The sequence below is a fragment of the Cololabis saira genome, chromosome 20 (assembly GCF_033807715.1).
Source record: "Cololabis saira isolate AMF1-May2022 chromosome 20, fColSai1.1, whole genome shotgun sequence".
NCBI lineage: Eukaryota > Metazoa > Chordata > Actinopteri > Beloniformes > Belonidae > Cololabis > Cololabis saira.
Genome location: NC_084606.1, coordinates 27,717,317 through 27,729,924, shown reverse-complemented (window position 1 = coordinate 27,729,924; position 12,608 = coordinate 27,717,317). Strand labels below are relative to the sequence as shown.

The 12,608-nt window shown below is 40.9% G+C and overlaps 1 protein-coding gene across 1 annotated transcript; it reads left to right on the top strand.

The window, feature by feature from the left end:
• Positions 1–3,189: 3,189 nt before the first annotated feature.
• On the top strand, positions 3,190–5,709 carry LOC133420161 (DNA damage-inducible transcript 4-like protein). The gene is made up of 3 exons (XM_061709757.1): positions 3,190–3,322; positions 3,483–3,633; positions 4,569–5,709. The coding sequence occupies exons 2-3, from the start codon at positions 3,543–3,545 to the stop codon at positions 5,057–5,059; spliced, it is 582 nt and encodes a 193-aa protein (XP_061565741.1). The 5' UTR covers positions 3,190–3,322; positions 3,483–3,542; the 3' UTR covers positions 5,060–5,709.
• Positions 5,710–12,608: the final 6,899 nt, after the last annotated feature.

The following is a 12,608-nucleotide window of genomic DNA, read 5'->3' as shown; positions in this document are numbered from 1 at the left end:
TCACATTCAGGATGCCGTTGTCGGCTTTCTTTGTGTGTTACAGTCCCAGTTCAGACCCACTCTCAGCCGAGTTCAGAAAATCCACAGGAAAAAAACCCCCAGATGGCTCGTATTACATGATCTGATACAACTCCTGCACATGCAACCAAGCCCCTCGCCTTCAGAGTGAAATGCGACTCAGCGAAAAGGTGCAACAAGCGACACGTTTCACTGGAGGCGGGGGGCTGCCAGCCACGAATACCTGCTGTCTTTGCTGTGATAATAGACGCTTCATGCGAGCTCTGATGGATTAGTAACCTGAAACTCGGCACCATTCATCTTTTGCATCTTTCAGGGAAACGGGATTTGGAGATAATTAGCAAGCACATTTTGATCGACTCACCTTACCATCAGGGAGTTAAAGTCAAAAGCACACGTGTTTCTTTGGATACTGTCACATGTCGCCTTTGATAAAGTCCATAAAAATGATTTGTGAGGTGCAACCAATCGGCTTGGACCTTTGCCTACTAGCACAGAAAGTCCAGAGGAGGCAAAATGCTGCAAATTTGCTGACCACAAGATAAAAGTAGAAGTAGAGCAGATACTGTATATGTAACAGGTGCCTTGAAGTCAGCTGTTTCAGTCCGAGCTCACAAAAGTCACCTTACACACTTAGGAATGCTATTTTTTTGCATCCCAGGAAGTATTAAACATTGGTGATATTGTTGGCTTATTGTTAAGACAGTATGATAATGGTTTTGCGTTGTTATTTTGCTCTCACACTGTCACACATAAAGTACAGACCAAAAGTTTGGACACACTTCCCCGTTTGTGTCCAAACTTTTGGTCTGTACTGTACAGTATGTATTTTTGTTCATTTTAAAAGGAGCAAATGTTTAATCAACCCAAGGCATTTGAGCTCTCAGATAAGTTGTTTTTGTTTTAATTATTATTTCCTTGATTTTCATCAGCCTGTTACATCAACGGTTTACTCACAATCGTGGAGGGAAAGGCCAGGTGATACATATTTATGCATATTTTTTGGGGTCCCCAAACCTTTTTAAACAGCTACAAAGTGCCTCGAAAGCTGAAGTAATTGATGTCCACAAAAAAGAAGACAAAAGTTGTGAGGGATGAGACTTCCTCATGTTTTGTAAATTAGGAAAATGGAGCAGGTTCGGGTGAAAATGATCCTCCCACTCTCAACCGTGTTGGGGACTTCGCTCCTGTGTGGGTCATGAAGATTGTGTAAATGGTCAATTTTGAGGAAAAATAAAAACCTGCATCATCACAACAAAAATCAGTCTCTGATAATTAAGGATGAACATCTAAACAAGCTTGACACAGGTTTAAAACAAGAACGCTTTTCCAAATTTCATTTGAAGATGTGGCTTTTTCAGGCAAACCTTAAAGCTTAAATCTCAGCTGAAGAGCGTAATGTATCCAACAAGAGTCTCCCAGGGGAGTTTCTTTCATGTTAAAATATCTGTTCGATGTAATTTGAAGACCAATTTAATCTTTCTTTATTTCTTTATAGTGGTTTTCAAACTGCAAATGATGACAATATAAAAAGTGTCACGCTTGTCAACTTTGTGCCTTTTGGAAACCAGGTCACCTTTTACTGGCGTTGCTATTCACATAAAGACATGTGACCTATATTTCAAATGACTATTTATATGAATCTATGGATGAGCTGTCAATCAGCACTTTTCATTTTCCTGCAGGCTGCACAGTTAACCCATATTGTTGCTTAGCATGACAGCGTCTACAGATAGAAAAGTAACATTACAAATATACATTTGAGGGACTACATCCAAAACACACGTTGTTTCTTTTGTTTTTACTTTTCTCAGCAGCGTCAACATTATATAAAATACATTTAATCGTATTTGATGTAATCTTATTTTCATGTAACTTCAATTGACCTGATTATAACAAAGTCTTCTGCTTGTAAAAGTGTTTTTTCTTTCTCTGGTGTAAAACATTGACAACTGAGTCTGACAACTCCCTCGGCAGCATGTTAACCAACTTAAAAATAGGTCAAACCCTCAAAGAGAGTTTGTGATGCATGCAAACACTTTAAAGAAAAAGTAGATGCGTTTTTTTATTTATTTTTTTACGATTTCAAACAGAAATCTTCAGGAGAGTTGTTTCATTTAATTCCCTCTCTGTGAAAAAAAGGGCATATTTTATATTCTAAACTTTGCTTTTGCAAACAGAAAACATTTCATCAGTAGGTGACATTTTGCTGGACGTGTCAACACCAGCTTTTTTTTCTTTTTTCTTTTTGCTCATCATATCTAGTTCTCCCCATGTGACTGGAGGACACGGCTTTCTCCAACACTGGATTTCATTACCCTCTGGCCAGTAGACCTGCTGGGGGCGAGAGGACCAGATCCAATTACAGCCAGAAAATCTCTGTTGAAGAAATGTGTAACGAGAGATAAACTGCTGATGAGCTGAACAACTGTGCCTAGTGTTGTCCCTGCCAAACGCAAACACACACACACACAACACTGTAAGATGAGACACGGCAGACCAAGTTCAAGGGCTTCCTTTTCACTCGTGCAGATTTGATCTGAAAATGATTTGAAACTAGAAGGAAATGTTTTTCAAATTAGTGGGCAATGAAGCCCTTTTGAACAGGTTTTATCTGCTTATATTACATGGTGTATTTTTAAAAATATAAATGCTATTCAAATGCTTCAATTGTTGCAGACCATCTGCATGCAGTTCATTCGATGAGTCAAGGTTAGAAAGCGTTTGGAGCCCACCAGCTCATAAATGCAAATTATTATTATTTTTTATTTTTATTTTTATTTATTTTTTGCTATTACTACAATATGTGATTGCATTTAAAATGTGTCTTTCCCATTAAATTGTTTACTTTAATCATAAAATAAACTGCAATATTTTTTCTTACATGACTCATATTGTGCCAAACAGACATAGATTAACTTCTGCGTGGAGATTTAACAAAAAAAATCACCCATTTTTCACCACAAATGTGAAAAATTAACGTCACGTGCTTCAGCTGGCAGGTTTTCTCTTCCACTTAGCAACAGAACAATTGTGCACAACTTTAATTGGTCAATATTTTAATACGAATGCTTTTTTATTTTAACCAATCAGAAACGAGCCACGTCTCAGGTCGCGTTCTGATTGGTCAAGCCCTCTAGTCAGCTGAGCAGAACAAGGTATAAATATTCCCAGAAGTTTTATCCTGCTACGTTATGTCTGTGTGTCTGTGTACCTGGGAAAGTAACGTGTGTGTGAGAAAGAGATAATTTATTTATGAAGAACCAGCTATATTAACTTATTTTTGCACCGAATAGTGCTCAAGGTAAGGACTTAATACCCTAAACAAATGCCTGCTTGATAGAAACGTGAGCAGCTCCGTTTTTGAGGGACAAATAACGTTAAATAGGGTCTTAATTTTGACTTAAGTTTGTTTTATTCGTTTAAAAAGCTTCTCTTGTGATAACACTACCTTGTATTTCCAGGCATCTTGACTAAAAGCTTCAGGAAAGCGGGACACTCCTGAAGGCATCACCACTGTCACCATGGTTGCCACCAGCACCCTGAAGGCTAAAAGCAACGACTGTATTTCTGAATATGCTGAAAGAAAATACGACCATGTTTGCATTGAGAAAGGTGGGTGTGCTGGCGACTTCTGTGCGTGTTTCTGTTCGTCTGTGTGACCTGTTTTTAAGTTTCTGGCTGCTTCCAGCTGCGCGCTTGTTTTTCACTGCGGTGCAGGGCTGCTGCAGCAGAGGGGGGCGGGGACAGGGATTTACATAGGATGAAGTCATTGTATCAGTCAGTCTGCACAACAGCCTGCGAATAATGGCAAAGCTGGCGCTATGGAGCTGTTTTTCTCCACCTCATAGGTCCAGTAATTATGCAATGGTCTGCCCCACTTTTTTGTGTTTTTCTAATGTGCAACTGCGACTAATGTGTTTGACACTAGAGTTGCTTACGATTAACTTGTTTCAAGCAGCTGCAGCTGATCCAGAAGTCCTTACATTATACAGTCCTTACAAACACCAGGAGACTGAACCACATTACACCGGTCATGAAATCACTGCACTGGCTTCCAGTGAGTCAAAGGATAGAGTTTAAAATCTTACTGCTGGTCTACAAAGACCTGAATGGTCTTGGACCAAAACACATGGTTGATCTGTTACTTCCTATGAAGCTCCCAGACCCCTGAGGTTCATCTGGATCTGGTTTGTTGTGGTTCCCAAGAACCAGAACCAAGCAAGGTGAGGCAGCGTTCAGTTATTCTGCTCCTCACCGGTGGAACAAACTTCCTGTAGACCTGAGGTCTGCTCCAACTGTCAGCTCCTTTAAATCAGGATAAAAACATTACTGTTTACTGAAGCGTACTCTTAAATTAAATACTTACCTGCTGTACTCTACTGCCCTTACCTTTTAACAACTTGTGCTTTTTATTATTTTCCCTCTCCTCATATTTCATTTTGTTTACTGTTTAATTGTGTCTTGCTGCTTTTAATGTTGATGTAAAGCACTTTGAATTACCTTGTGTTGAATTGTGCTGTACAAATAAACTTGCCTTGTTTCTCCAGAGTTGGATTTCTGGGATCACTGCTTGGCCGAGCCTCAGAGGACTGCAGACTTTGTAGAGGAGAGAGCCTGTTACCAGCTCGCCAGGATGTTTGAGAGCTGTCTGTCGCGTGCTAAGAAGACGACTCTCCACTGCTCCTCTGTGCTGGTACCAGAGAAGCTGACGCGGAGGATAGCCCGCGAAGTCCTCCGGCTGGCGTCCTGCGAGCCCTGTGGCCTGCGGGGCTGCGTCCTCTACGTCCACCTGGAGCTGGAGAAGGGCTGCAAGCAGCTGGAGCGCATCGCATACGATGCCACGGTGGTGCCCACGTTTGAGCTGACTCTGGTCTTCAAGCAGGACGGCACGGCCTGGCCCAGCCTCCGGGACTTCCTCTTCATGGGCTCGTGCTTCGCACCAGCTTTCAGACACGTTCTTAAACTGAGTCCAGGCTTCCGACTAGTCAAGAAAAAACTCTACTCCTCCTCAGCTGGTACTGTGATAGAGGAATGCTGAACTCTGGAGATTAAAGTGGAATATTTGGTCTCCTGTGGGTAAATGCACTTTAGCCCATGTGTACGTGACGCCCCAGTGGTGTCACGTCTTGACAGTTTTTGTACAATGGTGTCTGTTCAAATACTAGCCAGTCGTCGTGGAGTGGAAGGTTAAGCTTGGGCATGAACAAGACTCGATCCTTTTCTTTATATCAGCAGAACTGTCATTTAGTTTTCTATCTTGTTGAGAGCATTTGTTGCTCAAGCACTGTTTTACTTGTATTTATTCCAGATTAATTTGTTCACGTCAACATGTTCGAGCGGTGTATACTGTTAAAGACACTAGCCACTTTGTTGCATCTGCTTCCAGGTGCATTGAATGTTCAGCAGCAAATGCCTCGGCCTGAATAGATTGTGTTGTAACTGCATGAGGGGCTGCAATGGTTTTAAGAGATGAGACGGTAGCTGTTGTGGGCTAATGCTATGGGAATATATCCATATTCCATATATCCATAAGGCTGTCATCACTGACAGCCTTAACTGTCAGTGATGTTTTTGACTGTTTTTTATTGCTTTCTTTTTTTTATATTAAATACTGCCTCCTCCCCCCAGAAATACCCTTTTCAGTGCAGAGCCTTTATATAATTAAAGTTTGGTTCACCCAAAAAAGTGGCCTGTCTTTGCTTTCTTTCTTTAACCAGGTTAGTCCCATTGAGATCGGAGGTCTCTTTTACAAGGCAGACCTGGCCAAGATAGCAGCAACACAGTTACAGAATTAAAAGATAAAAAAAACAAATGGCATAAAGACATAATCAATCAAAACACTTGCATACAGACAGTCTGAACTCCACTGTTTTCATCGGGGGTTTAAATTCAGTCACAGGTATGAGGTTTCCTAAATGCAGTTTGGATTGAAGTTTATTCCAAGCATCTGGTGCTGAAAACCTAAAAGCTTTCTTCCCAAATTCCGTTCTTATTTTTGGAACAACCAAATGCAAAATATCCATTGAGCGGGGATTGTAACCTCCTCGTTTCCATGTTAAAAGATAAGGAATTTTACTCAGAATGGCTTTATAAATTAACATGTACCAATGAATGAGGCAACAAGCATGTAACGATGACCAATTTACTTTAGTGTAGAGAATACAGTGATGGGTGAGGGAACCAGTTGGTTATAAATCTCAGTGCGGCATGATACACACTATCCAACATGCATGTTGGAAACCCCATGACTAATGCTTCTGCGCCGTCTGCCGTTGCAGCCAATTCACGACTCTCATGCAAACTGAATTGTCTCACGTTTGCGTGCCGGCCAGGTCCTCCAGCACTAATGTGGAGTCGCTCAACTACTGCACGCACCTGACTCGAGTGCCCACTGAAACTGCAAGGTTATCAAGATGCCAGTGATTTATTGGCCTGCTTCTCACGTGTAGGAATTGTTGCCAGGAAAGATGGTACTCAACCTGCTGCTGGTCCCATTGACACGAACATGGCCGGTGTGTTCTGCCAGGCACGCTTGGTCTTATCATAGTGTATATATTTATATTGTGTTTTTTTTACATAGTCTTTACATGTATGCACTTTTCTGGAGCTGCTGCCTAATCTCATTGTATCATGACAAAGGCTTTCTATTTCTATCTGCAAAACCTAATTCACCACTGCAGTCTCTTAAAGTGCACCAGGCATGATGCAAAAATGCATCTCCATAAAAATTCCTGCCTTAAAACTGATTTATGTCAGAAAGCAGTAATGCATTGACTGACTTGGCCCTTATTGCTATTATTGAACCTTTGTTTATTTAATCAGGTCAAGATTTGACTAAGTCCCACTTTGAGCACATCAGACTTTAACATTAGTCCAATTCCTTAACATGTCTGGTCAAAGCTGCCGTTTGTGTACATGTGATATTTCTCACTTTTAAAATCCCCCTTAGGGATTTCGAGGCTCTCATGTGACACGGGGTCATGAGACTTAGCCCTTTTTGACACCAGTCTGAGACATTTGTCGGGACTTGCTCTCCCCTTCCCACGCAGCTTTTGCAAAACTCACTGGAGACTCAAAGTCCGGCTCCTCCTAATTGTTCACCACTTTGTGTAAAAGTGTAACCAATCTGGTGACGTCACTGACACGCGAGCGGCTGAGTGGGCAGACGGTCACGGGAGGTTAATGAGTGATTCACATGTGCAAGATGCAGTGCTGTCATTGTGCAGCACTAATCATTCTTTTCTGTTTTACACAGCAACCTCTGATCCTTTTACCGCACGGTGCTAATGTGGGTCAGCAAAGCAAGTCTGAACGTACAGAAGGATGTGGAGAAAAGGATTTGTGCTGACTTGCACTGCAAGTATGTATTTGACATAAAGCTCTTTAATGTTTTCCTGCTCTTAAACTAAAAGTTTGCCTTGTTGGTGTGTGACCTTTGGTAGAACTTGTGAAGATGATTTGCTCACCTTTGAGCTTTGAGTCTTTTCATGTCAAGCTTTCTCCTGGCTCTAACTCTAACTGGCTTTCATCTAGCTAGTAAGAAACAGAATAAATACTGTCATCCTAAATGTCTTATCTCTACAAAAGCCCAAATCTAATAATTTTTTATGTGCAGCATCTCATTATTCTGTCTAAATTTAATTTAATTGATAAACATTGTGAGGATCTTTGAAGCAAGTCTCCTTATTTACAGTCTTAAATCCTTGATTTATGGACTTCATCAATAGCGAACCCCCGCTCTGACACACTTAACCTGGCTCTGGCCTCATGGAAAACTACTGACGGCCCGTGTATTGGCCTGTCAGCTGATTGGCCAGGGATCATGAATCTGCTGGTGGCACTCTGAGTCCTTAGTGTCAACATGATTCATTTGAGCCGGCCCAGTGCGGGGCAGAGTGACGGCTGATCTCACACACAGCCTCTTCCTGCAGATGTTACCAGCTGCGATTCGTGTCTCTCCATCCCCAAGGAGGGGGCTTGTTGATAGTTGTTGTTGATAGTCCTGAGAGATATGCATGGGCTTGATCTCATGTTTCCTCCGGGTCTGTGTCACAGCTCCCCGTTCTTGGAAAACGGAAATCTGATGAACTTGGTGGAAGAGTGCGCACATGCCACGCTGAGACTTGATGCCTGTGATGATCCAAACATGTTTATCTGTTTGTGTATGTTCTACATAAACAGCCCCCTCCAGCCCCAACACATCCACCAACCCCTTTTTATTTATCCTTTTTGTCATGACAGCGATGTTTTGCATCATTTCATCATTTATAAACAAATATATTAGTTTCACTTCAAACTGGAGTTGTTAGAAACAACTCCTTGCCCATCAGACTGTGACTGTCCCTCGGTTGGTTTTCACACACAATTCCTCCCTGTTGGGGATCCCTCTTGCATCGTTTTAGTGGGATGTAAATCTTCACTTTCCCGATGCACCAAAGTAATTTCCAACCACAACACTTTTGCCGCTCTACTTCGCAGATGATTTGATGTTCTACGTTTACTGTGGATGAACTAACTTGTCTTTGATTAATCCACCAAGACCACATTATTCTGGCCTGTTTTTCTTTAAATCCTGGTAGAAAATGCACATGTATTCACAGCTATTACAGAAGGGTTTGTCCCACTGTGGCCATGGGACGCCAGTTTTTCTCATGTTTGTATCTGGTGACTGTTTGTAAAACTACCAGTTTAAAAACGAGGCTCACAGCAGTCAGTGTATCAAGTTTTCACTTAATCACGTGACTGAAGTTCTCTTGGTAGCCATGTAGTCGTCAAATCTTCACGGTGAGGAGTTTGCTCCTCACAAAATGACTAAAGAGTGTTTTACTTCAGTTGCAACATGTGAATTACGTACACTCCCAAAACGTATATGGCACAGGACTGTTAACTTTGCCATTGTATGCACTAAACATGAATCTGACTCTCTAAGATAGTGTGCAGCTGCAGCCCTTCCGACACCTGCAGTTCCACATTTAACTCGAGTTTTGCTTGTTTTCTCGGGTTTTTTTTAGTTTGGCTTTAATGACCTCTAAGGACAGGATTTAGACCGACACCCAGGGCAGATGAGAAAACTCTGCAGAAAAGGGCCACAAGAGAGGAGTCAAACCTGAGCTGGCTGCACGAGGACTGCAGCAGCTCTGTGCAGGAGACCTGCGGTCTCAGAGGGAAACCCGAGTTCTGCAAGGTTAAATACACAGTTTGTCTGGATCGCTAGTGTTCGGCCCAGAATTCCTACCGACTTTAATATCTTTGGCATCCCTTTTTCTTTTTTTTGATATGCTTTCATTTTCAGACGACAGAAGCTTTTTATTGCCAATACAGGTCAGATTTGTTTAATCTGTTTCTGACTGCAGCTGTTTGCACTTTGGCACCAACAGTCGCAGATCCGATGATAACAGTTTGCTGTTCCTGGAAACTTGGTTTTGCGTTACAAAATTAGCTTTAATCCTACTCCAGGGACAGTCATCTAGATAGTTTTTTTTTTACAGTGAAAGCGATCCTCGCCGGTGTGGCAGGTATCCATGAAGCCTCGTGGTCTTTCACTTCAGGACGAAAGAAACCAGCCATAATCAACTAAGAGTGTTTATTTAGATATAAAAGAGTTCTCCATCCAGACACTTGGTCACATGATTTCACCATGGTTGTCAAAAGTGTATTCTACAGGACAAATCAATGCTTTTAGCCTAATTTATGTTAAGAGCCACACAACAGAGCCCGGTAAAACTGCTATTGCAAAAGCTCTGAACATATGACCATGTGGAAGAGAATGTACTGTACTCCCCTGGAGGGGCACGTGGGTGGTGATAATCGATGCACGGATGGATGAGTGTTCCTTCTTTTCATCCATAACAGTCACCTTGAGTTGTTGAACAGCCTGGTCTCCAGAAGAGCACGTGTCGAAAGACAGCCTCCGAACAGTCTGTGAAGCCCTGATTTAAACCTGAATGTCTCATGTGATCATAGGTCAAAGCTACTTTGAGGTACGGAGCCTCACAAAATGTTGAGTACAGGTAGTGCTTTCCCGAGACCACAGGGTCTGATCTCATTTTGTTATTATGACTTCATGAGTATGTTTTCACCTCTAGTATTGGTTTTACAGATGTTATTAAGCATCAGATTACTAAAACAGGAGTTACATTACATCACAATAAATGTACATAAGGGAAATAATGTGCAATATCTTTCACTCACTGCAACGTGCAATTATGTAAATATCCATCTGTAAATATCCGTCAGTTATCTTTTTTATATACTAGTATTTCTTATTATTTATCTTTCTTATTATTATTATTATTGTATACCAGTTTACTGTTTATAGTGTGTTATTATTATTACTGTGTTATTACTTTTACTTTTTCTATTGATGCCTCTTGTTTTTGCACTATCCCCTTTGCTGCTGTAAACTGCAAATTTCCCCTCTGTGGGACTATTAAAGGTTTATCTTATCTTATCTTATCTTATCTTATCTTATCTTATCTTATCTTATCTTATCATTTTGAGTTGTAAATGGGCATCGATCGTAGAAAATAAACTGTTACAACTGTTGTTGAGTGAAACACATCCCTTAGCGGCACATGATGCAACTGGCTTGGTAGCAGTGTGTACCAAAAAAATATGGATATTTTGAGATGTTGCTACACTGTTTGCAGCAGCGTGGATGAGACGTTGCTGCAAGTCACTGTCACTACGGTGTTTGATTGACTGGTGTGGGACCTTTGTTGGGCTGGAAACTTTAGAGCTGGCAATTCCTCTGTAACGAATGAACTGCTGGCTCCAAACCTAAACATCCCTGGCATCTGACAGGTGGGCGCTGGCCCACTTTTGTGCTTTTATGGGGCTCTGCTGAAAATAGATTGTGGCGCGGGTTAACACACCTTCACACCAACCTCCCTCCACAAAACAGTTCAGAGGACGTTGGTTGGAAATGTGCACCAAACAATTACTTTAATGCAAAGGTGAGGCGCATGAAACAGATAAATAAAACACTGATAAACAAAGGGAGAGGAATCCGTTTTGAGATTGCATTAAGTTACACACGTCATTCATTTTTTGAAATAGGGCAAATATTTTTTGGGTTGTAATGGACCTCTTTAAAGCCCCACAGCTCTGAACTATCACATTTTCACTAAATATCAGTTGATTTTCACAAACAGTCAAAAACCCAAACAAATTTTTTAGAAAGCTGATTGTAGTTGACTTACTTATTATGTAAAGCGGAAGTTGTGTAACATCTTGTCCTGACCTGAAAAGCATGATAACAGCGTTGTCAACGCCTAATTTAGAAACTTGATATCAGATGAAAAATAGTTTCCTCCTGTCCGATCGTAGCCTCCAAGACTGAACAGGATAGAATAAGTATATATAGTAAATGAGTGCATGACATGTTTTTTTTTTTTTTTTTTTACAAATGGAGTTACATATTATCGTTGTCTATTTGCATAGTCATCATTTTGATTCTATTCTTGTTGATATGTGTGTGTGTGCGTATGTATACAGTATGTATTTAAAACCATCCTCTTGTTTCACAGTTTACTACGTTTAGTCACTTTTCTTTGTAGAGTTAGTGCTCAGTAACTTGAAATCCTCTGCTTCAACACGATAATACAATTACTTTTTCTGGAATTGGTACAGTGTAAGTGTATTAAATAGATAATTACAATAATCAGAAGTAAAATCTGGACCTGTGAAGTATTGTGTAAGAATATATTATTACCTGGAGTTTTGGGCCTTGCTCTGTCGCATGGGGTGGGCCCTAATACAAATCACTGTGTCATTAACAGACCTAGATGATAAGCAGATGATGAACCATTAGCTTGAATCAGGTGATTTGAAACATGGTAACATCCCGAACATACAGTACAGCGGCTTTCGAGGACCGGAATTGCCCAGCCCTCATCTAAGGCAAGGCAAGGCAAGGCAAGGCACGTTTATTTGTATAGCAAAATTGTGCTTTACATCAATATTAAAAGCAGCAAGACACGATTAAACAGTAAATAACAAATAAAATGAAATAAAATGATAAGAAAAGAGGTAAAATGATACAAAGCACAAGTTGTTAAAAAGTAAGGGCAGTAGAGTACAGCAGGTAAGTATTTAATTTAAGAGTACGCTTGAGTAAACACTAAACAGTAATGTTTTTAGGCCTGATTTAAAGGAGCTCACAGTTGGAGCAGACCTCTGGTCTACAGGAAGTTTGTTCCACCGGTGAGGAGCAGAATAACTGAACGCTGCCTCACCTTGCTTGGTTCTGGTTCTTGGGAACCACAACAAACCAGATCCAGATGAACCTCAGGGGTCTGGGAGCTTCATAGGGAACTAACAGATCAAGCATGTATTTTTAAAGGGCGTTTTACTGTCATCTAGTGGACAAAAGAAGACGGAGCAATATTGCATTGACAAATATTACCATTTAGAAGAAATTCAGATTCAGATTCAGATTCAGACGACTTTATTAATCCCTTTGGGAGGTTCCCTAGGGGAAATTGACATCTCCATCTCACACACACAGCACTGTCATTTACAAATCAAACACCCCAAAAGCCAAACACCCATATAAAGATAAAAAATGTAAAATAAAGATATAAATA

What these genes read in the sequence shown, in the direction of transcription:
- LOC133420161 (XM_061709757.1), top strand. Translation starts at nt 3,543, where the DNA reads ATGGTTGCCACCAGCACCCTGAAGGCTAAAAGCAACGACTGTATTTCT. An exon ending in CCATGTTTGCATTGAGAAAG is followed by an intron (nt 3,634 to 4,568) that starts GTGGGTGTGCTG and finishes TTGTTTCTCCAG; the next exon opens with AGTTGGATTTCTGGGATCAC.